Raw genomic sequence first — 23875 nt, 5'->3', positions numbered from 1 at the left:
ACATTTAGAAATCTATCTATAATCTCTATATTAATAAGATATTTTTGTTTGAGCTTCTTATTTATTTGCTTTATCTTAGATACGGGGATAACATTTATAAATAAACGAATGCAATCATTTAAAATAAGTAACAAGAGCAAATAATTTATTCATACGAGATATATAAGATATATTCTTCTTTTTGCGTTTTATACTTTTATTTTCAAATAAAATTAAATATTTTCACTGTTAATTTTTTCTTAAAAAATAAAAAAAAAAAAAAAAAAAGAATATAACAGAATCAATTGGCACTTAAGAATCTGTTCAAGAATTTATACATTAATGTGCGAAAAAATCAGCAATACGTGTATAAAACCTATATTTCTAAATAAAGAATTAGCTTCCATTATCACTTGAAATTGATAAAAGTAATTTTTTGTCGTATCACATCCTGCATAGTTTGAGAGACATAAGTAAAATTAAGAGATAGAAAAAGCGAACGTGTGAGAGTCTGCTAAGTAATGTAAAATCAAAAGATTTAGGATAGCCGGTCGGTGCGACCCGCTTTTGCAATTTAAAAAACGTCGGGTCCACTGTCCGTCACCGACTATGTTAAGCATACCGGTCGCTCGTAATCTCGAGGTGGTAACGCGCTGCATCCCTGATGTGAATATACGTAGAGAGAAGGGATTAATTATTCAAACGCGTACCGAGACGAGAGAAACTCCACGGCGAGAGATCGGTGGTGCCGATAAAATCGCCTCGTAAATTCACCAAATGACGCGTTTTCCCTTTTATCAAGATGCTTGTTTCTTTTTTTTTTTCCTCTTTTTTTTTCCCCTCTTTCTCCTGTGGCCGAAAAATTCTAACGCTTACGCTTTGCGCCGCCGCAGCGTAATATTATTCGGTGAGACGACGGTAATGAGATCGCTTTGGTTCGTCCGCACTCGCTCGCTCTCGCAGAACTCGTATCAGGCGGAATCGAAAGCTGCAAGACAGCTAACACGTGACATGCTGCGTGGTCACAATCAAAATATTTTAACAATGAGTGACGCTCGAAAATGCTTAACTGCCATTTCTCACGCCAGGGAACATGGAGCAAGAGGTCGTCTTTTAATTTATTTTATACTTTGAAATACGTTTACCTTCTTGTAGGATAATAATTTTCATCCCAATGACATTTCTCGAAGAATCTTTCAGAGGCTTTCAATCTTTGTCCTTAAGAGGTTTTATATATGGAAAAATTCCACAAAATTTTCCAGCTGTCAAGTTGATCGCCTTAAACATTTAAGTTGAAAAAATTAATCATTATTTATATACAGGGTGTCCGGTAATTACCGCCCCCACCTCTCTAGGCCAGATAGAGCAGGTCAAACTGAACATAAAAGTCCTCTACCATTTTGCCATTTGCGCAATAATTATTTAAATATTAATTAAAAACGCTCAACGTATGAGCGCACGCCGTATATAGTATACTTAGCATATGCTCAGCGTTTTTAATTAATATTTTAATAATTATTGCGGACTTTTATGTTCAGTTTGACCTGCTCTATCTGCCCTAGAGAGATGAGGCGGTAATTACCGGACACCCTGTATGTAGCACTATAATACAAAAATTATATTTTTCTCATCTTATACATATACACAGAAACCTATTAGTAATTAAATAATAATACGCTGTTAATTATATTATATTAGAAATATAAAAATATCTATATACATCTTTCTTATAATAATTTATGAATTTATAATATATAAATTAATAAAATTAAAAAAGCAACAAAAGAAATAATTACGTGTTATTATATAATGTTAAATGTTAACCATAAAAAACTGTAAAATTTTCGAAATGTTTACAATAATTCTGTTAAGTAAATCATACTTTCCCAGATATGTATTTCAAAAAAGGACTCAAAATTGGTGACATAAAAATGAATTTTTTTTTGAATAGCTTGTGTTATCTGAGTTGTTATTGCGTTATCCGTGTATGTGCGCGTCCGCGCTTTGTATGTGTGTGTGTATGAGGTAGATAAATAAATTAAGAGGAGAGGAGAAAGAGAGAGAGCAAAGAGGGAGAAAGAAAGAGAGGAGAGAAAAAAAAGGAGAGAGGGGGGAGAGAAGAAAGAGAAGAAACGAGAAAGAGAGAGAGGGAGAGGAGAGAGGGGGAAGAAAGAGGGAAAAAAGGAGAGAAGCGAAAGGAAAGAGAAGAGAGGAGTGAAAGGAGGGAGGGAGGAAGAAAAGAGAGACTTATATACATATATTTGCATATTGTGCGCGAATATATAAATGCTATTAAAAAGATGTCTATGAAAAATTATATATATATATATATCGTTACAATAATTATAACATATTCGAATAATTAATGTCTGTAAATATAAAAATAAAAAAATAGAAGAAAATATAAAAAAATAGAAGAAAATAGAAGAAACATAAAAATAAAATATTAAAATTTTGTTTTTTTGTCTTTTTTAATATTACGAGTATTATACTATATATATAATTTTTTTAATATTTTATTTTTATGTTTCTTCTATTTTATATATTTAGGTTTTGGCAGCAGTCGGGAGTAAAAAGAGAGAGAGAGAGAGAGAGAGAGAGAGAGAATGAAATAATGAAGAGTGAGTGAGAGAGAAGTTTTAGATGGCGTTACTGGATCAACTCCCTTACCTCACGCATGCGCACTCCATTTTGACCAATACAAAATCGGGAGAGTTGCGCTACTGTACTGTACCACTAGCGTCTCCCCGAACGCGGCCTAGGAAGAACCGTACGATTGGTTATAGATTGGAGAAACTTTCGAAAGTAGAAATTCCCTATTCGACAGCCAATTGCGTATCATCATTGAATAAAAATGGTATTTTAGTCCAAGAGCGAGTTCAAGATCTTCGATCGGCTTCCCATCTATGTGTAACGAACAAACCCGGGTTGTTCGGAGCTGTCGCTGAAGCAAAGTTGATATATAGCGCATCCGCGAGCAAAACTTTTAATTTTGATAAAGACGAGATTTTACAAGGAAACGCGCAGTTTGCCTGACAGACGCTACGGAGTTGAGTGTTTTTTACTCTCGTCCTTCAAGCAAGATCTCAAGATGGGTGTGCCGAAATTCTTTAGATACATAAGCGAGAGATACCCCTGCCTCAGCGAGGTCATAAAGGAACATCAGGTATTTAGAAAAAAAGGAAAAAGTGTAATGTTATCTTCGAGCAACGAGCATCTTCCTTCTTGCCTTTTTGTCCATCCATATAGTTTCTTTATGATGCGCAAAGAGCTTATCTTTTCTGAAATAAGATCGTCGCGTATAAATAACATACGTTAGATTTATAATAAATATGACAAGGTCTTGATAGGTCTATTTGAAAAAAAGAAAAAAATCCTTGTTAATAATTCTCTGTTTCTTTCAGATACCAGAGTTTGATTATTTATATTTAGACATGAACGGTATCATACATACGTGTTCCCATCCCAATGACGATGTTTGTTTTCGCATTTCTGAGGAGGATATTTTTAAAAATATATTTCACTATATAGAAGTGTTATTCAACATGATACGTCCACAAAAGTTGTTCTTCATGGCGATAGATGGTGTAGCACCTCGAGCTAAGATCAATCAGCAGAGAGGCCGACGATTTAGATCCGCCAAGGATGTAGAAATACAAGAGGCTAAAGCTAAGGCAAAAGGTATAGAGATACCTAAAGAAAAGAGATTTGACTCAAATTGCATAACTCCAGGAACACTTTTTATGGCTAAACTTGGCGAACAGCTCAAACGTTTTGTTGAACATAAAGTTTCTATGGATGATGCTTGGAAGAAATGTAAAATATTATTCAGCGGGTCTGAGGTACCTTTTTCTTTGTAATATTTCAAGAACTAATATAATTTGTTCTCTTTTTGTAACGATACAATGTATAGGTGAAAACAATTATTTGATAGAACAGAGTAAATCACTCGAATATTACTGTTTCAGGTTCCAGGAGAAGGAGAGCATAAAATTATGGATTATATAAGATATATGAAAGCAAGCAAAGATTACAACTGTGATTCCAGGCATTGTTTATATGGTCTAGATGCTGATTTAATAATGTTAGGTCTCTGTTCTCACGAGCCAAATTTCTCTCTTTTAAGAGAGGAGGTCAAATTTGGTAAACAAAAAGTAAAGATGACTCCTGAGGAGACAAAGTTCTGCCTTCTTCACTTGTCACTTTTACGAGAATATATAGAGCACGAGTTTTCGCCAATCAAAGACAAATTACCTTTTCCATTTGACATTGAAAAAATAATCGATGACTGGGTTCTAATGGGTTTTCTCGTGGGAAACGATTTTATTCCCCATTTGCCAAATTTACATATTGCCAATGGTGCACTGCCAATTCTGTACCGTGCATACATGGAAGTATTACCAACACTCGAAGGTTCAATCAATTTGTCGATACTTTAGTAAAACATATATACTTTATATTATATTGTATGAATAAAAGTAATATTATTTTGCTGTAGGTTATATAAATGAAGCGGGAACATTAAAACTGGATCGTTTCGAAAAATTTATGGAGAAACTTAGTCGTTTAGACTTGGAACAATTTAATGAACAATATGCCGATTTAAAATTTTTTGAAGGTAAAACAGGCAGACGGCCCAATGAAGCTGAACGTCATGTATATAAGAAGTCGGAGGATGACGAGAGCGCAGTTCCGCAAAAGATACAAAATAAAGATTTAGATGCTCTAATTAAATCTACTGCAGAAATGGTACTTGTTTAGATATTTTTAAATCGTTGATTTGAGAAATAAATAAATAATAATACTTTGTATTACAGTCCTTAGGTCCTTTCGATGATGATGACGAAGATGATAGTGACTATATAATCGATATGGATGATGAATCTGATAGTGATATATATAACATGGAATTTGTACAACATAAAAGAGATTATTATATGAACAAATTGGAATATAAAAATGTCGATGCGTAAGTTTTACTTTTTTTTCTTTTTTTTTTTTTTTTTTTTTTAATTTTACACGAGATAATATTTGCAAAATTTTGCTTTCAACATTTTTTCATGGATTACTTTCAGAGAAGTTTTACGTTCGCAAGCTGAGGGCTATGTGAGAGCGATACAGTGGAATTTACGTTATTATTATGAGGGCTGTTGTAGCTGGTCATGGTATTATCCACATCATTATGCTCCATATATTTCAGACATAAAAGACTTTAAGGATTTAAAATTAGAATTTGAGTTGGGAGAACCATTCTTACCTTTCCAACAGTTATTAGCTGTTTTACCCGCATATAGTAAAGATCTACTACCAAAGGCATTCCAATCACTATTGACGGAAGAGTCTTCCCCTATTATAAATTATTATCCGCATGATTTTAAAACTGATTTAAATGGAAAAAAGCAAGAGTGGGAAGCAGTTGTGCTTATTCCATTCATCGATGAAAAGCTATTGTTGGCTGGTGAGCAATATCTTTTTCTGTATTTAATAGAGTTGAAAATTGATTTTTATCCTAAACCACACTGATATTTAAATTGTATAGATTTTAGTATAGAAATTTCTATACTAAAATCTATACAATTCTATATATTTAAAATACGAATACAAAATAAACACATAAATTTCTAGTCTGTATTCATCTTATTCTTTGATAGCTATGGAGCCACACTTATCGAAATTAACACCAGACGAAGAGGCAAGAAATAAACATGGACCGATGTGTCTATATTCGTATAGTGACGAAATCCGAAGTGTTCAGAAGGCAACTATGTATTTCCCAGAATTTACCAATTGTGCTCAGTTAACTTTAATGAACCGGGACGACATATTTGTGCCGCGAGAACAATTAGTCGTAGGATTGTCCTCGGGTTTCAATCTCGAAGTCTATTATCCGGGATTTCCTATATTACGGCACCTACAACATACAGCGTATTTAGAAAAAGCGAAGGTACATATGTCGATCTTTTATCGAATTTCAATGTTGTCTCGACTCTTAACAGCTTGCTACACAAGTATCTTTTTCAGGTCAAGGTATTCCAACAGGCATCAATGGGAGAAAATATGATCTTAACTATAATACCAAAAAAAGAAGCACTTAATGTAACGACCTTGGCGTCTGAGCTGTTAGGGAAGAGCGTGTATGTTGGATGGCCTCACTTGAAGGAGGCTTTTGTAATTGGGGTGGCTGACAACAACATAAAATTCAGTTTAATTAATTTCCTAGATGGTTACAGCGATAATAATTTAAAAAAGGAAGAAGTAAAGGATTTATTAGCTTCGGAATGGAGTACACAAAAGAAATTAATCAGAGAAACGTAAGATAAAGTTCTTTAACATAATATTAATAATAGAATGCTATAGAAAGATAATGATATAATATTTGTTCTAGACATATGTCGCGTCTTGGCATAGACATAGGTGATACGGACGTGTTGCTTTACGTCCGTACATACTTGGGTAACAAGTACATTTTCGATGGTCAGGGAAAAGTGACGATGGCGAAACAATGGAGCGATTTTCCCACGGCTTACGCTTATCAGACTGTGGTTAAAGATATTTCTGTCTACAGCAAAAAACTACCGGTCTACAAAACTATGCATGATATTTTTATACCAGGCACTTTTTGTTTTATGTTGGGACATCCTTATTACGGTGCAATGGGAGAGGTACAATCACATTCAATTTTTTTTTTTTTTTTTTTTTTTTTTTTAATCAAAATAGTTATTGAAAGAATTTTATTAATAAATTTATAGTTAAATTTATCAAAATTATCTAATCTTATAAATTAATTGAACTTGTGTAATTCATTGAAAAAGCATATAAAATTTTTAATTCAAGATTTTATGAACTTAAAGGTTATGCAACATAAGGATCCAAAAGCACGCAGAATCAAAATTTCTATAAAGACCATAAAGGAGCCAACATTTGAAGCCGTTAAACAAGCTTATACCCAACAGAGGACTCGTTATATGCATGGCAGTATTGCTGCGCAACGTCTCGGGATAAGTAGTCATCTTTTAAGTAGAATTACCGGGACAATTTATGTTATACAAACATTGAAAGAAGAAGTTGCTAAATATAATGTTGGATTGAATTTGAAGTTCAATAAAAAGAATGAAGAGGTAAGAGAAATTGTTAAACAAATTTGATAGTACAATCATATTATTAAATATAATATTAAATAGATGTAACTAATGCATTAATTATGTATAAAATTCTGTGGATCCATTTTCCTCTATCTCTCTCTAATACATTAAAATTTTTAAAGATGCCTGGTTATACTAGAAAGGAGAATAGCCAGTGGCTTTACAGTGCAAAAGCAGTTGAATTGATTCGTAATTATATGATGAAATGTCCCAACTTGTTCGAACGTTTGGCTCAAAATGTAACAAACGACATTTTCCAAGAAGAGGAGCTATTCGATAAAGGGTACATTGTGTATTTTCACTAATCGTTTCATACTTTATATTACCAAAATCTCTACATAATAATACATGATGACGTAGATCGGACGAGCTGAAAGATACGGTCGCATGGCTGAAAACACAATTGAACGGTATAGAAAGTCGTGCCTGTGGCATGGATATCGTCGAAGCGGAATTAGTGAAACAGATCGAACAAGAAGTAAAGGAGCACCTAAAGATTCAAAATATCAAAACGGTCTTTATACAAGTGAAACCACATTTGCTCTTCAAGCCGGGATTACATCTATGTAACGTACCGCCTGATCCGAATTCGCAAAATCGTTTGTTCGACAGAATACGCTGCGTTCGAAACGGTTTCAGCGTACCCCTCGGGAACAAGGGTATTATAATAGGAATACGAAAGGCGAACAATCCGGCGGATGTAATGTATGATGTTTTATTTGACGAGCCTTTCATCGGTGAGAGAAGCACCTAATATTCTGAAAAACGAAAAAAAAAAAAAAAAATTTTACAGTATATTTTGTCTAACAATTTATATATTTATAGGTGGGTTTACATTAAGCGGTTGCTCTGCATTCCGCGGCTATCGTTTAGCAGCCACGGACTTCGTAAATATCAGCTTTGGCGAAAGAAGCGAGCACGGAAATCGCGAACAAATCGCGAATTCTCCAGGTTCTCCTAATAAAAAGAGCGATCAGTCGTCGAAGTCGTATCCGCAAATGCAACTTGCTAAGAAAGGGCTCGAAAAATTAAGCCGTGATATTCGTTTAGGTATAATGTCACAACAAAACACAATAGAGTCAGGCTCAAAGACGGGTATACCTTACGCGGCATTCCCTCAGAATCCCCGTCAGAACGCGCCACCTAATCAACAAACATCTGAGTTCCAAGCGTTATGGGATGAATTGCACAAGATACAGGTATAATATAACGATGTAGATTTACGAAATTGTTTAACGAATCTTATAAATTCTTGTTATACGATGTAGAAGCCGAACGGACCGCCCGAAAAAATACAATCGAATCCAATGATAACGAAGGTCAAGCCATTTAGCAATCATAATATGCAATCGGTAAATATTGTTAGATATTATGCGCTACCGTATTCTAAAGTTATACATGTTTGATCTATCTGTATTTCCTGAAAAACAGCCACAAGATCCTAGCGCATTCTTGAAAGCTATGCTAAAAATTCCTGATGTAAATGCGCAAACAAATAAGCAACAGAGCAAACACTCTACACCTGCGATGACGCTTCAGAAAGCGACAGTTTCGCAAAAAGATCAAACATTAAATCCTCCACCTTTGGTTCAACAAATGTTTGATGTATGTCTATCTATGTCCTATTGTGTTTTATATATATATATATATGTATATATATATGTATATATATATATATAGTGTGTGTGTTGTTTACTGTTTGTAATACAGAAAAAAGAAACGGCTATATGTATAACTAGATGTGTAAAATTTAATAATTTTGCATAAAATGTGTGTTGCTCTTTTTTAGCATGCCCGACGAACGGAAGAGAAAAAAGACCGAGCACATTCAGTTTGGTATAGCACACAATTATTGCAATATTTCTCATATAGCGGAGCTGGTATACCAAAGTATAATTACATCACCGATGAAAAAACGGGTTTAATTGTTGCCCATATTATGATAGATCATGCAAGAGTTTTTAAGGGCGATCCTTGTGTCACTCATGAGCTAGCCACAGAAAGTGCTGCAAAACGAGCGTATAAGGTAATAATAAGCGTATAAAAAATTAATTTCAATCGTATATTTTGTATTAATTAATCTATTATTTTATTAGGCATTAAATTTAAGTAAAATACCGACACATGACGCGAAAGTTGTAATGACGCCTCGACCACAGTGGTATAATAATCAACAAAGTAATTGGGTCCAAAATATTCGACCTCCTATAATGCCCATGGGACCTCCGAAAATGCCACCGATTCCGCAAAATCTACTTATGCAACCTAATATATTCTACCCGAAATGGAATCAGAAAATGCCGCCAAATCCAGCGTTCGGACAAACCGTGTCGTATAATCAGGGCAGGCAACAACATACTAAACAACCACAACAAAGAGGTCCTCAGAACGGACCGAAGATGGAAATTAAGAACAGTACCACTTTCGTACCGTTACAAGCACAGAAAAAAAGCAGAAACGCCAGTGTAAAACAAGCTGTAAAAGAGACTAATCCAAGTGTCAAGAAGAATTCGAGTCCTAAAGTGCAGCAGCAACAGCAGAAGAAAGAAGAAGCTGCGTCACCCAAGGTTTGTAAATAAAAGTTATAATACGTCATCTCACATCGTAATCTTCCACCCGGATTATTAAATTATCAATTTCTTATGCAGAAAGAAAAACAGGAGGTTGTAAATAAAGTCAAAGAAAAGACGTTAAACGAACTGCAACAACAATCGCCACAACAGCCGCAATATAATGCGGGAAAATCGTCCAAGCCCAGGAAATCACGCGTCGCCGCGAAATTTGGTTCGGCACCTGTATCAAATGGTGGTGAACCTCGTCAGTGAAACTTTATTCTATCTTTTGAGATAGGATGACTCTTTACAAATTATATATGTATATACAATATATTGAAATCCCACCACGCGTTCGTTTTCTACATTTTATAATAAAAACGAGCAGTTTGTTTTTTGTTTTCATTTTTTTTTTTTTTTATTTTTTTTTATTTTTTTTTATTTTTTTTTTTTTTTTTTTTTTTTTTTTTTTTTTTTTTTTTTTTTCAAGATTTCCAACGGGCCAGTTTATCTCTTATTACAAAGACTTTACATTGGTGCATTGAACATTTTTCGTACTTAGACATAATCGCACCAAGTAATAATTTGTAGATCCTTTCTCGAATTAAATGTACATACACTGAACTTATATACGTAACATACGTGAAAAATGTAAATGAGAATAATTAGTTGATTTAGTTTTTTACATTTTGCTACGTATCATTTGTACTAGTGAATTCTTACGTTCTGGTATTGTATTCTGATTATAGTACAATATTTCTTCAGAACTCTATGATTGTACAATTTTTTTATAAGAGTTGAACACGAAAATTATTTATTGAGATGTATTTTCACATAGCTATTTATAAAAAATTACAAAATTTGATAGTATGCACAAAAACTTGAAGCAAAAGTATATCGTGAAGATTTTAGTAATAATATATATATTTTTTTTTAATTTTATTGAAGTGTACACGTATAAAATCATGCGCAAATAACGATCAATTTATACTATTTTTAATTTTATTGAAAAATTATACTGTTTTTCTTTTTTCTTTTTAAAAATATTTATTCGTAAAACAACATTCGTTTGTGCATAAATGAATTTATTATTTAATGCGTCACGCGCGATTTAGAAAAGACAGCGAAATATTAATTTTTATTGCAGCATGATTTGCGTTTCGATTGAAAATATTACATAGTAACATACGTATATGCATGTTACATACATAAGACGATGAGAAAGTGATATTAAGTATACAAGTAGCAACATATATTTGTTCTGTGTTTCTTTTTTCTATATTACAAACAGCAAGGAACAAATCAAAATTAAATAGAATAAACTCCAACAAGATGTTTCAATTTTACTATGAAATAAAGAAAAGATCATAACTGATTACTGAATATGTTATTTTGCAACTTGACCAAATATTGTTTTAAATTATTTTTTATCTATTCCTTTCATTTCATAGTGATTTTTAAATATAAATCAATCAAAAAATTTTTCTCCTCCTTTCCTCAGTTCCTGTCTACTTTAAATGCATGTGTATAAATTACCTTCTGCAATGTGGAAAATCCTATAGATATGTACAAAAAAATCCAAACAAAACCCTGTTAAAAATTATATGAACATTGAATAATAATATCTTCGTACAATTCTGTTAAATCCGACTGCAACAATTTTGAAAGATGTAAGCTTTAATCAACTCGAGATAAAAATAATACGATTGGAAAGATGTAACAATTCTTTCAATTAATTTTTACTATTTAAAAAATTTCTCCATTTTCTCTCCACAAGCCAGCAAAAATATTTTTCAAAATATGTCATCATAGAAAAATGAATTATCGAGTCATTGTGCAAATTATTTCATTTACATTGTACGTTAATAGAGATGATATGCTTTGATAAAAGAAAAAAAATGCATTTATGACTGCATATTTTTTCTCATAAAAAAAGTAGGATATAGGAATAATTTTTCTTTTTGTTTCATTGAAGGTGGCTATCTAAGTAGTAGATTCTCTGTACAGACTTGTGATTGTATTCTCTCTCATTACACTTTTACTAATTTTTTTCACACTAAAGTATTTTATCTCGTTCGATCTTAATGCAATCTTCTTTTCTCCTTTTTTTCTTTCATTTTCAAAAGTTACGACTCGTTGACGAACGCGATTATATAATACAAAGCAAGGACACTTGATAATATATATATATATATCATATTAAATATACTTTTTTTTTATCGCGATTTATCTTGTATCACGTGTGACACTACCAAGACATTTTTATACTTGATACACTATTTAATACTTGTATAATCAATGAATATCTTACAATTCAAGCAATGTAAAATCTGTATGAAACAATATATATACATATAGTATTTATTACGAAGAGATAAATTATATAACTTCATATTACATTATTTTTCTTACCTTAAATTATAACAATTGCCTTAAATCGATGTCATAAAATCTATCAATTTTGAAAATTCTATTGTCACAGTCCCTTCTTTTGACGACATTGAATACTAATTTCTTTTAATACTTCGCAAAGTCGTGTCGCTCTTGTCCTCTCCGTCAAAATACGTGTCATGATCTCCTTCTGTAACATTACGGCAGCAAGATTCTTTTGATTCTCTAGTCCGATCCGTAACCACTGCGCGGTCCATTCCGAACAAGTTTTATTCAATGCTAATAAAACTTCGGCATGCGGATCTAAATTACTATGAGACACTGCTCCACCTGTAACATAAGTGAGAAAAATAAATAAATGAGTAAAAGTGATTTTGAGCCGTATAGCTTTTGCAGACACGCGAGATATTTACACATATCTGTCCGCTTACCGATACAATGCAAAATTGCGGAGACAAGTTCCTGCCCGATCGGTTGAATAAACGTTTGTAGATGTGGACTTTGCATAATTGCGTGACTGAGAAAATGACCGGCGGCTTTCGCTGTGGCTGTCTCTGGTAGAGTTAAACATGCGACTCCTGTAGAAAGAAATAATTACGTTATAAGATCATTTTAAGAATATTTGAAGAATATATCGAGACACGATTGCGCTTACCGCACTGCAACATATCCGGTATTTGATCCGGAATCTGCAACAGTATTCTAGCATTCTTCTTACAGATTTGCGTAAGTACGTCTAGATAAGCTTCCATTAGATCTGACCATTCGGACAAGTCGCCCTGCACCGATCTGCATGCCTTTACGCCGTTCAATGTTATCGAGCTCATTTCTGCAAGCACCGGACCTACGATGTTGTCTGGATCTCTCCTAAACAGCAGCACGAGCTGCTTTAATAGATTCAACGCAGCCGGATGCGGCCAGATCTTATACGAAGTTGATAAAATGGGAAGCAGGGGTCGTGCCTCTATCTCGGGCTGTTTCAACGCCGACAGAGATCGTTGCGCGCACATATGCATCGCCTCCAATGTAGCGTTGTCCTGGCTCCACTCGGGATGCACGACAATCTGATTGAACACTGGTAGTACACCGTCCAACACAGCCTTGCCGATCGCGCCTTCGATGGTTGTAAAGAACGTGGCAATCATCTTCAAATAATTTGTCACACCGGCTCGTGCTGTAAATAACGGCTGCTGCAATAACTCTTTTATCCTCATCACGCATAGCCCCAATGTCGCTTCAAGATGCATTAATTGCTCTTCCATAGAGGGCAATATATTGAGTAATTTTCCAGCAGCATACATGAGTCGCAGACCTTCTCTACCGCCGGGGTCGACACTTGGTAATGTCTGACTGAGAGTGTGAAGGATGGACGGCGCATAAGGGATAAGATGCGATTCACATTCCCTGATCAGATCCTTTAACGCCATACTTGCAAAAGGTGACGTCATAGAACCTCTGGTCAGTCCTTGAGTAACGAGCTGCAATACTTGTTTCAGCCAAGGCTCAGGATGCTGTCCTATCCATTCAGCATACGCCCCTAGCGTCGAACAGGCGCACGTTAGTACCTGGAGATGAATCGTTTGTTATTAGATATATGATAGTACAATAAGAATGTAAAAAGTTTGTCAAGTTTTATTTTGAAAATTTCTTATAAAAGAAAATAAAACTTTTATAAATTCTGGAAATATTATTTATTTCAAAGATATTTAGAGAGCAGTATTGCATTAATATTGCTTGTTTATTTTAAGAATATGACACAATTCTAATTGTTCTATCGTATAGAAATTATACATACCTCCTCAGGATAAATATGGTAAGGTATACGATCGAGAATTAAATTTATCAATGCGGGAATGTAGAAATATTCCTCAGTGCCAACGCTTTCAGCTAGAGCTTTGAAAGCGTGCAACATAGACTCGATGTCAGTCCACGCTAAATTTTGAACGCTCATTTTTTGCCCGAGAAGCGCCAACAGATCGGTACCGAGAACTTTGTAACAATAATCCAATGTGTCCACCACGTCTTGCCTGTAACATCTGAAAAGCTCGCGTTCGTCCGCGTTCCCTCCCTCGCTCGGGGATGCAGGTAACGTTGATTTTCGCAACAATGCCTGGGCCAATCGAAAATAAATAGGCTTTAACGCTTCTAGAGCTCGGCTATCCAACGGTTGATCCAATGTGGAGAGATCATCTTGTAACGCATACCAAAATCCAAAAGGTATAGAGCTACGCATCTCTTCCGTAGGATAACGACCTTTTTGTTCCGAGCAGTCCAATAATAATTCGATCAAGTGCATGGCCGTCCACGTGTGCGTCTCGTTGGAATTCTGAGCGAGAGCGATGAGGAATGCTCGGCTGTGAGTCTCGCCGATAGCAGTAAGTATTTCACAAAAGTATTTTTCATTGTGTTGTTTTGCCATCGATACCAAAGCAGTGGCCCATTCCCAGAAAGTCTGAGGCCGCTTGTGAAGCTCGCAACGTGTCACAATCATAGTTAAACAATCTTGTACTATTTCCCAGTTCCTGATATTTTCATCATCGCCACCTTCTCTGTAATAAAAAGAGTAAACACTTTATTAAACTATTTAGTGTGACACAAATTTTTTTTTCAATTATTTTGTCTATTATTAAATAATTAAATTTTACAATATCCATGCGATTTATCGGTCTTTTAATATGTAACTGTTTACCTATTAGGTGCATAGTGGGCTGCCGCAATTAATAAATAAGGATAGATCTGGCCAGTAGTTTCTAAAGATAACTGATCAATCTTGAGCCATGATTGAGCGCATTCCAGCCCCAAGGTGTACAATGTACTATCGTTACCTTCAGAACTTGGATTATACATCGAAAAGACTTGTTGCAGGAGTGATGCAGTTTGGCACCAGCTATTGATTAAGTGGACTACAGCTTCCCGTAATTTGGCATTCTTTACTTCGTGTTTCTTTTTATACTAAACAAATAATCGCAAACAATTATCAACGAGTAAAAATTAATAAGTAGTGCAATCTCATATGTATTTATATATACATACCTCTACAGGGAGTATTAAAAGTACTCGAAGTAACAATTCTAATGCAGATGGGGAATTATAGGATACAATACTAAACAGTTCGTCGACTATACTTTTATTTTTGTCTCTGTTTTCTGCACTGTAAACGTTGACCACGAATGCAGCTAACTGAAATTAGCACATGTTAGATAATTCATAACATGGATTATACGCAAATGTTATTTGATTATTTACAACCTTATACTTTTTTTAAATCATTATAAAAAATATATATATATATATTACCGCTTGACAAAGCTTTGCAAGGATAAATGTAGGCGTGTTGGGTCCTCTCACACTATTGAGCAAACATTCCCTTAACATTGGATATTGAATTTCAGGCACTTCATCCCACTGCTTGGATATCTTTGCGTGTAAAGTTGTTGCCGCAAAAAATTGTACTTCAAATGACTGTAAAGATAATAAGCAGTGAAGAAAGTTTCTCGTTCAAAAAGATAATCACCAACTCTGCTCGTAACATTCCTGGGGTATGGAATTACAGACTCGAGAAGAAGAAAGAAACGAGCAAGTTGCTAAAAAAAAAAAAAAATGTACAAGAGAAAATAAATCAGAAGCTTCGTATAGAAAGAAAGAGGCTGCGAAGAATAATCGCGGTTGACCGAAGCACCTTAGAGGGATCCAAAAGTTGCCATACAAGGTTCCAGGCCTCGGGGGAGGCTTGCACCTGCAGAAGCCACGAATGAGCCTCGTTGTTGCCCGCCGAGTAGAACTGCTTGACCGCCTCGTCGACGACCGTTGCATAATCCATTCCAAGTGTCTCGTGCTACGTCTGTTTCAACAACCTTCGAATAAGTCGCTCTTATTAGGACAACGTGCGTTTCCTCCCAAGGGAATCCGACACACCGGTCAGGAAGTCGCTTGTGCGTCGAGCTCGTATTACTGATCGCCCGCTTTTCCAATTTTTTATCATCTTACTTTGCGATCGAACACCCCTCATCCGTACAATAACACAACATCGTACAACATAATCCTGAACTGATCTAACCTAAACTGACCTAGTCCCTAGTCCCTACCACAGACTTAGGGCGCGTTCGGGGAGACACTATTAGCGCTAACAGCGTCATTCTATCTTTGTTACTCATTAAAAGTTGAACAAAGATAGAACGACGCTGTTAGCGCTAATAGCGTCTCCCCGAACGCGCCCTTGAGGTGCCTTTTCATGCTGTCTCTCGACGCTCATTTTTGGCGTCAAAACAGATCACGTGATCAAAATTGACGAATTGGTATTTTTATTTTTGGTCACGTGATGTCTTTTGACGCTGAAAATGAGCGTCGAGCGTCAGCATGAAAAGGCACCTTTATATATAGAAGTCTGTGGTCCCTACTCGCCGTGGCCGTGTTTCATTTATGCAACATAGAGTGGAATACTCTGAAACAATTGAGATAAAGTCACTAGATTACAAAGTAACCGCAATCATAGGGGAAAAAAGCCGCCATTTTGGCTCCGCGTTACGTGGCCATTTTAATTGTATAAATGTATTATAACATATAATTTTTTGTAGGAAAGAAAGAAAATAAAACCATAAATTATTATGTGAATAAATTTCTTAAGCGGAACGGAATAATAACGGGAAAGAAACTAGATGGAAGGTTAACCAATCAGAATGATTCCGTTTCGTTTTTTCATGACTGGGTTCCCCATAGCAAAATATTTAACAGAACGAAATTAATGGAAATGATACATAACCCGCTATTCCTGTAATCTGTAATTATATTTGTCGCAGTCTAATGCGGATAAAGATATAAGGAGATTTGAAGAAAATTGTTATTATTATTATTATATTATAATATTGTTAATTAATAATAATATTGTTTAGAATAATATTGTTTAGAATAATAATTAATAATAATTAGGATAATTCCACAATATCTGTTGTAAGTCGGATGTCGGTAGAGTTGACCAATCATATTCGATTATTCTTCTCTAAAGTCAACTGTAATTGGTCAACTCTTCCGACATCCGACTTACGACAGCTATTGTGGAATCACCCTAATACTTTACCATATTTGTATAAAATACATATTTGCTCGATGAATTATAAATTCACTTAATAAATTATGAATATAGGAATGGAGGTTATGTGTCAATTTTATTTTTGTTTTCAAAAATTCCGTTCCGTCAAATATTTTGCCATGAGGAACCTAGTCATGAAAAGGCGGAACGGAATCATTCTGATTGGTTAGCCTTCCATCTAGTTTCTTTTCCGTTATCATTCTGTTCCGCTATTTCCTTCTCCATCGGAACGCACCCTTAACTTGAAAGTTAAAAATATTTCGGATTATTTGATTGGTCGATCAGAAGGACAAGGATTTCTTTTATCCTGATTGGTCAATAGAAAACTCCCAAGCCTTTAGGGTGATTCCACAATAGCTGTCATAGGTCGGATGTCGGAAGAGTTGACCAATCACAGTTGACTTTAGAGAAGAATAATCGAATATGATTGGTCAACTATTGTGAAATCACCCTTAGAATACTCTAGGGAAATACGCGATCCTCGCCAATGGCGTAGCTCGAAAAGTAACTTGTTTGTTTATGACGTCGCGGTGACGGCCAGAAAATATGACGAAGAATGATTAAAGAGAGACAGGCTTGAAATCGTAAATTATACCGTGAAAAGTCATGATATCGAAAACAACGTTTGCGTAGCTTAAAAATGAAACGAATTGTGTCGTGACGTTTCGTGAGGGGGCCTCCTGCGCTTAATCGAGGAATATTCAAGGTTCAAAACTCTCGCCGTCAAATATCCGCGTGTCCAAATGGTTACGATCTCGCATTATTATAACCTACGCCGTATATGCGAACTTTGTATCAGCTGATGGGTTCGATGTAACTGCGCGCACAATTTTCCGCCGGATTGTCCATACATTTTCGTTTCCACGACTCGCCGGAGGAAGAAAAATTCGTTATGGCAGATCTCGCTTTAGGGGAGCTCAGTGGCGATCAGACTGAAAAAGTACTGCAATTCCAGGTACTCTTATCGCCCTTTTAAAGTCGCAACAGTTATCCTCGTACAATATCACGACGTGACACAATAATCGTTTCCAGGATCTCACCGGTATCGAGGATCTATCAGTATGCAGAGACGTTTTGCAGAGACACAACTGGAATCTAGAAGTTGCTGTTCAGGTTTGCCTTGAAATCTCGGTTCACTTTTACGTGTCCTAATTTCCCAATATTTATTTTTATAATATCATTTTTATAAATCTAATCCAGGGTAATTAAAGAATATCCCTTCTCTTAGTGTAAGCATCATTGTTTCATTCATATAGTGCTAATAGATCCTTTTATGTATGTATATAAGCAAAATTTCAATTTGTATAACTCTATTTTAGGAACAGTTAAATTTATATGAAGGTAGACCATCCATGTATGCACAAGATTCACGTGCTCGTCCACCACAAGTTGTAGATGACAGTAGTTCGAGAATTTATTTTAGTTATCCAGGAAGTTCCAGTGGCGGCGGTGGTCTCTTATCTTATATTTTTTCCATGTGTTACAACATAGTGAGCAGTATCTTACAGCTCTTGTTTGCAATATTTAGGAGGAACGTTAGACCAGGTAAATATCAGACATAACAACTTATTTTGTTATTTTGGTATTTTTTTCCTTATTCTTGCGAGACATCCTTGTTTAAAGCAAATCTAAATTTGCAATTCTAATTTTTTTATATATATTATTTGAATTTAATCTTATCCAATAACTGCAAATTAATAAAAATTGATTCACAATTTATATACTCCAATTGAAACCAATAAATGTCTTTTAAGTATCCTCCGATCCAGTGGAAGATGTAGTCAACTTTATTAGGTCCTACGAGGAACGTTACAGTAACGTTCACCCAGTATTTTATCAAGGCTCGTACAGCCAAGCTCTTTCGGATGCAAAACAAGAATTAAGATTTTTGTTGGTATATCTACATAAGGACGAGACACAAGAAGTTGACCAATGGTGCAGGTATAATCTTACAAGAGCAAATTATTTTCTGAATAAAAATAGCACTTATTCAGCATAGATACATACATACATATGTACACATCATAAATAATGTAATGTATCTTCCTTCTAGAATTACACTGTGTGATCCAGAAGTGATACGTTACATAAACATACATACTTTGTTCTGGGCATGTAACGTAAAATCTGGAGAGGGCTATAAAGTCGCGGAAGCTTTGAAATCGGGTTCATATCCGTTTTTGGCGCTTATCGTGCTGAAAGACAATAGAATGACAATAGTCGGTCGGTACGTAATGATAATTCGTTTATACGCGTTTTAAAATGAACATTTACATATCTATCTAAATGTTCGCAATTTAATTGATATCAATGTCTTTTTTTTTTTTTTTTTTTTTTTTCTTTTATACAGATTAGAAGGTGCACCATCTTCTGCTGATTTAACGTCGCGTTTGCAAACAATCATAGAGCGTAATGAAATTAATTTGATCCAAGCACGTCGGGAGAGGTAAATAGAAATAAAATTTTAGATAGAAGATAGAGATCTTAAAAGAAAAGAAAAGAAAAAAAAAGGAAAGAGAAAACTTTCGCATTTTTTGAAAACCTATTGATTCATGAAAATTAGGAGACTAACTAAAAATTGGTTTTTTTATGGATATTTTAGAGCAGAGCGTAGCGCGGCGCAATCGCTTCGACAACAACAGGATCGCGCTTACGAGGAGTCGTTACGTGCGGATCAAGAGAAAGATCGTAGAAGAGAGGAGGAGCGAAGAGCGCGAGAAGAAAAAGAAGCGCAAGAAAAGGAACAATTAAATGCGCAAGAACTAGAGATACAACGTATACGACTCGAGAAGGAACTTACCATTGGTAAAGTACCCCTCGAGCCGGAACCGTCTAATCCTAATGCGTGTCATCTTCAAATTAAGCTTGGAGAGAGGACAATGAAAAGAAGATTTCTTATGACTGACACAGTTTTGGTAATTCACAAACTATGTATTCGTATAAATATATAGGTTAAAAATATTACTTACATAATGACACGCGAGATAAAACATTTGCAAAAATTATTTACTTGGTGTTTACATTGTTTGGAAGTTGTTTTAATTACTCGCCAGATTTTGACTTTTATCATAAAAAATAAAAATATAAAATTATATGTTTTCTTTTTCTCTCGCTTTCAGGACGTTTATCATTGGATATTCAGTCAATCAGATTCTCCGGCGAGTTTTGAAATAACAACGAGTTATCCCAGAAGAATTCTCTATCCTTGTAGAGACATCCTAACTCTATTGGATGCCGGCTTAACTCATAGAGAAGTCCTGCACATTAACGATCTAGATGACTAATTACGATCGTTATTTCGATACAATATTCTTCGAATTTTAGTGTCATTCCATGGGAAAAATGATACTGTTATAAGAGACACTTACCAAGAAATAACAATACGAGCTCATGCGCGAGCATACACGTATACACATACACACACACACGCGCGCAAAATACACATACACGCGTATATATATATATTTGATACATTCTAGTACTTTATGTGAGATATAACTTACTGAATGAAAAGAAATACGATTACAATTACGTACGATTGTCATGAAATATACAAAAATTATAAAAATAAAAAAGGAACAAAAATATATACTTGTTACATTGTAACTTATTAAAATTACCTGTGTTAATAATTGATACATTTATAGTGTACTACTATACTCACCAAAAAATACATTTCGAATAATAAGAAAAATTATATAAAAAAATAAGAATGTCTATTAAATATTGCAAATTTTCTGTATAACAAACAAACAACCTTTTGTAGCACATTTGTACATTATTTTGTAAACGAAAATTTTACAACAAATTTTATTTCTTTTATATCTTCTGATTAAACGCGTACAACATATACACATATAAACATATTTCAACAGTAGGACAAATTTCGACTAATATATAATTTTTACTAAATTTTTTTTTATTTTTATTCCTTTTTTTTTGTTCATGAAATATATGCCAATAAAAAAAAAAAAAAGCTTACCAACAGCAGATGCATTCGTTATTAGTTTCGCGATATAAATATGTATAATATAAATAATTAGTATCGAGAAAGAATAAAAATAAATAATAGTTTTTCTATACACTACATATTTTAATAATAGAAAATACTTCTCCGACTGATTGTATTATATCCAACAATATACTCATATTAGCTATATATTGTCTTAAAATACGCAAGAACGCGAAATAAAAAAAAAAAAAATGTGGGACCTTATCGGTTATCACCCGATCGTCACATTTATTTATAGAATGACGACAAAATTGTCCATTTCACAATTTTACGCAATTGTTGCCTGTTATATCTTATAGATGCTTTTTTTTCATGCTGTTATGTGTAATGTGTATGTAGAAAGATTTAATACATTTCTGTTTCTATCAAATATTTTTTGTTTTTCCTAATTGCAAGGTATATATTTTTTTTAAGTATTTTTATATAACATACATTTAGCTTTAGATTATATGTACAAGTTCATTGTTTCGTTATATTATTCTGTATATATTTACAGTAAGTTGAGGTAAATACAAATTATGAGAGCAGATGAGATATTCCACACTCTGTTAATGACATTTATCGGTTTATCACTCGTTGAAAAATATTGTTTACTACTATGAGACACAGTAGCAGATTTGATACAACTCTTATATGCAGTATTCTACCAATTTGCCGCTATGTACTTTTCTTTACCACGTTTTTAAACAAATATAAGATACCAACACATGTTAATACAGTACAGAAAACTGCTGGGATTCAGAAAAGAATTATTTGTCAGATTTTTCGACGTTCTATTTTGAATTTTTGGATTTTGGCGATACCTTTGCCCTCTCTCTGGAGCATTGCGCGTGACTGTATGCACGTAAGGTGTTATATACTTTATTGTTCAGTTTGACATCAAACCCACCTGTATCTCCTGTATGGATACCTGGTGGAAACTGTAAAACCCGACAAGCATTTATTCTGGAAGACATTAACATGTCATGTTTTGTAACAATCTGAGAATCTTTGCCCATCTTCTTATAACCGCAACGTGGTATCGAAGCATATTCTTTTTCTATGCTCTGAAAAAAAGAAATATGTACAGCATATTTTAGAGCCTTCTTCAGCAATAAATGTGGCAAATTGTCAGTTATGTTAAGAAACCATCAGAATATATAAATAAGTTTTTAATCTATACAATATTTTATAAATGTGTCATTGCACTGCACTTACGACAAAGCGATCAAAATCCCTGTTACTGTCATCCACATTAGAGTCTGCATTATCTTCATCCTTGGTATCGTACGAGGAATTACGGTAATTGCTGTACGAAATACTCACTGAAAAATAAGGGAAATAACTTTAAATATAGCTGCGTTGTGTGCATATCCAGAGAATTATATTCTTTCCTCTTTTTTTTCTGTTTACTTACCTTTTGCGTCGCGATTAAATTTCTGTTCTGTGCGTTTTAACATCGTATCGTACTCCCGATTAAATTGAGTTTGCAACAAATTTGCTATAACTTCATCACTGCTGGTATCACTCGCATCGTACGTCTCTCCCATATTTTTGTCCGTCTTTTTCTTCGCGTCATCGTCGTTGAAATATTCTTTAAACTCTCTGTGTGGCAACACAAAATTAACTTTAGACAGCAAATCATCACAAATCGAATGTGTCAATTCCATGATTTTGATTTCGATCTTGAAAAACCTTAACGTAATAAATATTATTACAATAATAAAACAAAAATCACACACACACCGCACTCGTTTCATTAAAGGTCATTAATCTTATAACAGAATATGTAACAATGTGCAATTATACATTCTTCACCATAAACGCATATATTCATAATATATTAAAAATATCAGTTACTTTTTATATATGAAAATTTGTACGACGCAAATGACAGATTCCTCGAGAGCGAGGAAGAAAATTGACGTTTACCTTTCCTGGATACTCGCGGCCAACTGTTCCGATGTGATATCCAGTAAACTAACAGGACTCTCCAGGGGTTGTATTTTTGCCCAGACTTTTGGAGTTGCCATTGCTTTAATTGACAAATATGTTTGATCCAAGTGAGACTAAAATTGTACGGTAGCAACACGATAGCACAGAAGTTTAGAGCATTAAGTACGAGATGCGCGACTCCTTAGTCAACACACCCTTCTCCTTACGTCCAAAAACATGTCATGTGGAAAAGCGTTCCGTAACGTAACGCATAACGTAACGTAACGCAACGATCGACAACCCGACAAAATAATATCAGCCGTGTGTGTGTAATCTGCTCTTTCGGGGGGTGGGGGGGGATAGAATCTACCGATGGTAAACATTTTATAATCTAACTTATCGACTTTCGATAACAAATTATTATAGCTACTCTGCTTTAGCGGCAATATCCCAAAATTGGAGCAATTATATTTTTATAATTCTTTTTCAGAATAAAACAATATATTTGCATAAAATATTGCATACAAAAAATTGTGTATGTATTTGTTATTAAAAAAAAAAAAAAAAAAAAAAAAAAAAAAAACTGACATTCCTTTGAATTGATTATAAAGCTTTTGACTAGGCAAATGCTATCTGGCTGGTCACATGGCTTTCGCCATTTATTTGCGTTCAAATGCTATTTTCCTAGGCAAATAGCATTTGCCTAAACAGTTTCTAAGTAAATGGAAATAAAGGTATTATTTTTGTAAAACGAAAATACATACAGGGTGTGCCAAAAGTCTGGATACACTCAATTAGG

General features: G+C 34.4%; 4 protein-coding genes across 10 annotated transcripts; 2 read left to right on the top strand and 2 right to left on the bottom strand.

Annotated features, from left to right (window-relative positions):
- Window positions 1-2892: 2892 nt before the first annotated feature.
- On the top strand, window positions 2893-11045 carry Pcm (5'-3' exoribonuclease pacman). Of its 3 annotated transcripts, XM_072905587.1 has the most exons (18): window positions 2894-3145; window positions 3384-3821; window positions 3948-4392; window positions 4478-4728; window positions 4797-4948; window positions 5055-5437; window positions 5631-5923; window positions 6001-6290; window positions 6365-6641; window positions 6831-7097; window positions 7244-7404; window positions 7482-7858; window positions 7947-8320; window positions 8390-8473; window positions 8553-8726; window positions 8911-9147; window positions 9218-9688; window positions 9770-11045. In XM_072905587.1, the coding sequence occupies exons 1-18, from the start codon at window positions 3071-3073 to the stop codon at window positions 9944-9946; spliced, it is 4926 nt and encodes a 1641-aa protein (XP_072761688.1). In that variant the 5' UTR covers window positions 2894-3070; the 3' UTR covers window positions 9947-11045. The 3 variants fall into 3 exon arrangements, with proteins under 3 accessions (XP_072761690.1, XP_072761688.1, XP_072761689.1); XM_072905588.1 differs by lacking the exon at window positions 8553-8726; XM_072905589.1 differs by lacking the exons at window positions 8553-8726; window positions 8911-9147; window positions 9218-9688 and having other exon boundaries at window positions 2893-3145; window positions 8390-8466; window positions 9829-11045.
- Cdm (importin-13-like protein cdm) lies at window positions 10457-16163 on the bottom strand. 3 transcript variants are annotated; one of them, XM_072905590.1, is made up of 8 exons: window positions 15671-16163; window positions 15362-15526; window positions 15098-15244; window positions 14754-15016; window positions 13860-14613; window positions 12720-13629; window positions 12496-12642; window positions 10457-12394 (listed from the first exon to the last, which is right to left on the bottom strand). In XM_072905590.1, the coding sequence occupies exons 1-8, from the start codon at window positions 15875-15877 to the stop codon at window positions 12150-12152; spliced, it is 2838 nt and encodes a 945-aa protein (XP_072761691.1). In that variant the 5' UTR covers window positions 15878-16163; the 3' UTR covers window positions 10457-12149. The 3 variants fall into 3 exon arrangements, with proteins under 3 accessions (XP_072761691.1, XP_072761693.1, XP_072761692.1); XM_072905592.1 differs by having other exon boundaries at window positions 15771-16162; XM_072905591.1 differs by having other exon boundaries at window positions 15744-16161.
- Window positions 16164-17673: 1510 nt separating this feature from the next.
- On the top strand, window positions 17674-21532 carry Faf2 (Fas-associated factor 2). 2 transcript variants are annotated; one of them, XM_072905940.1, is made up of 8 exons: window positions 17677-18105; window positions 18183-18263; window positions 18470-18695; window positions 18905-19091; window positions 19204-19377; window positions 19501-19596; window positions 19753-20065; window positions 20270-21532. In XM_072905940.1, the coding sequence occupies exons 1-8, from the start codon at window positions 18043-18045 to the stop codon at window positions 20432-20434; spliced, it is 1305 nt and encodes a 434-aa protein (XP_072762041.1). In that variant the 5' UTR covers window positions 17677-18042; the 3' UTR covers window positions 20435-21532. The 2 variants fall into 2 exon arrangements, with proteins under 2 accessions (XP_072762042.1, XP_072762041.1); XM_072905941.1 differs by lacking the exon at window positions 19501-19596 and having other exon boundaries at window positions 17674-18105.
- LOC140673202 (serine/threonine-protein kinase RIO3) lies at window positions 20269-23396 on the bottom strand. 2 transcript variants are annotated; one of them, XM_072905942.1, is made up of 4 exons: window positions 23074-23396; window positions 22559-22836; window positions 22360-22466; window positions 20269-22208 (listed from the first exon to the last, which is right to left on the bottom strand). In XM_072905942.1, exons 1-4 carry the CDS (start codon window positions 23172-23174, stop codon window positions 21936-21938), a joined length of 759 nt encoding a protein of 252 aa, XP_072762043.1. In that variant the 5' UTR covers window positions 23175-23396; the 3' UTR covers window positions 20269-21935. The 2 variants fall into 2 exon arrangements, with proteins under 2 accessions (XP_072762043.1, XP_072762044.1); XM_072905943.1 differs by having other exon boundaries at window positions 22559-22746; window positions 23074-23391.
- Window positions 23397-23875: the final 479 nt, after the last annotated feature.

Source organism: Anoplolepis gracilipes, chromosome 14 (assembly GCF_047496725.1).
Source record: "Anoplolepis gracilipes chromosome 14, ASM4749672v1, whole genome shotgun sequence".
NCBI classification, from domain to species: domain Eukaryota; kingdom Metazoa; phylum Arthropoda; class Insecta; order Hymenoptera; family Formicidae; genus Anoplolepis; species Anoplolepis gracilipes.
The sequence above is the reverse complement of the archived record's forward strand: the minus strand, read 5'-3'. Positions and strand labels throughout refer to the sequence as shown.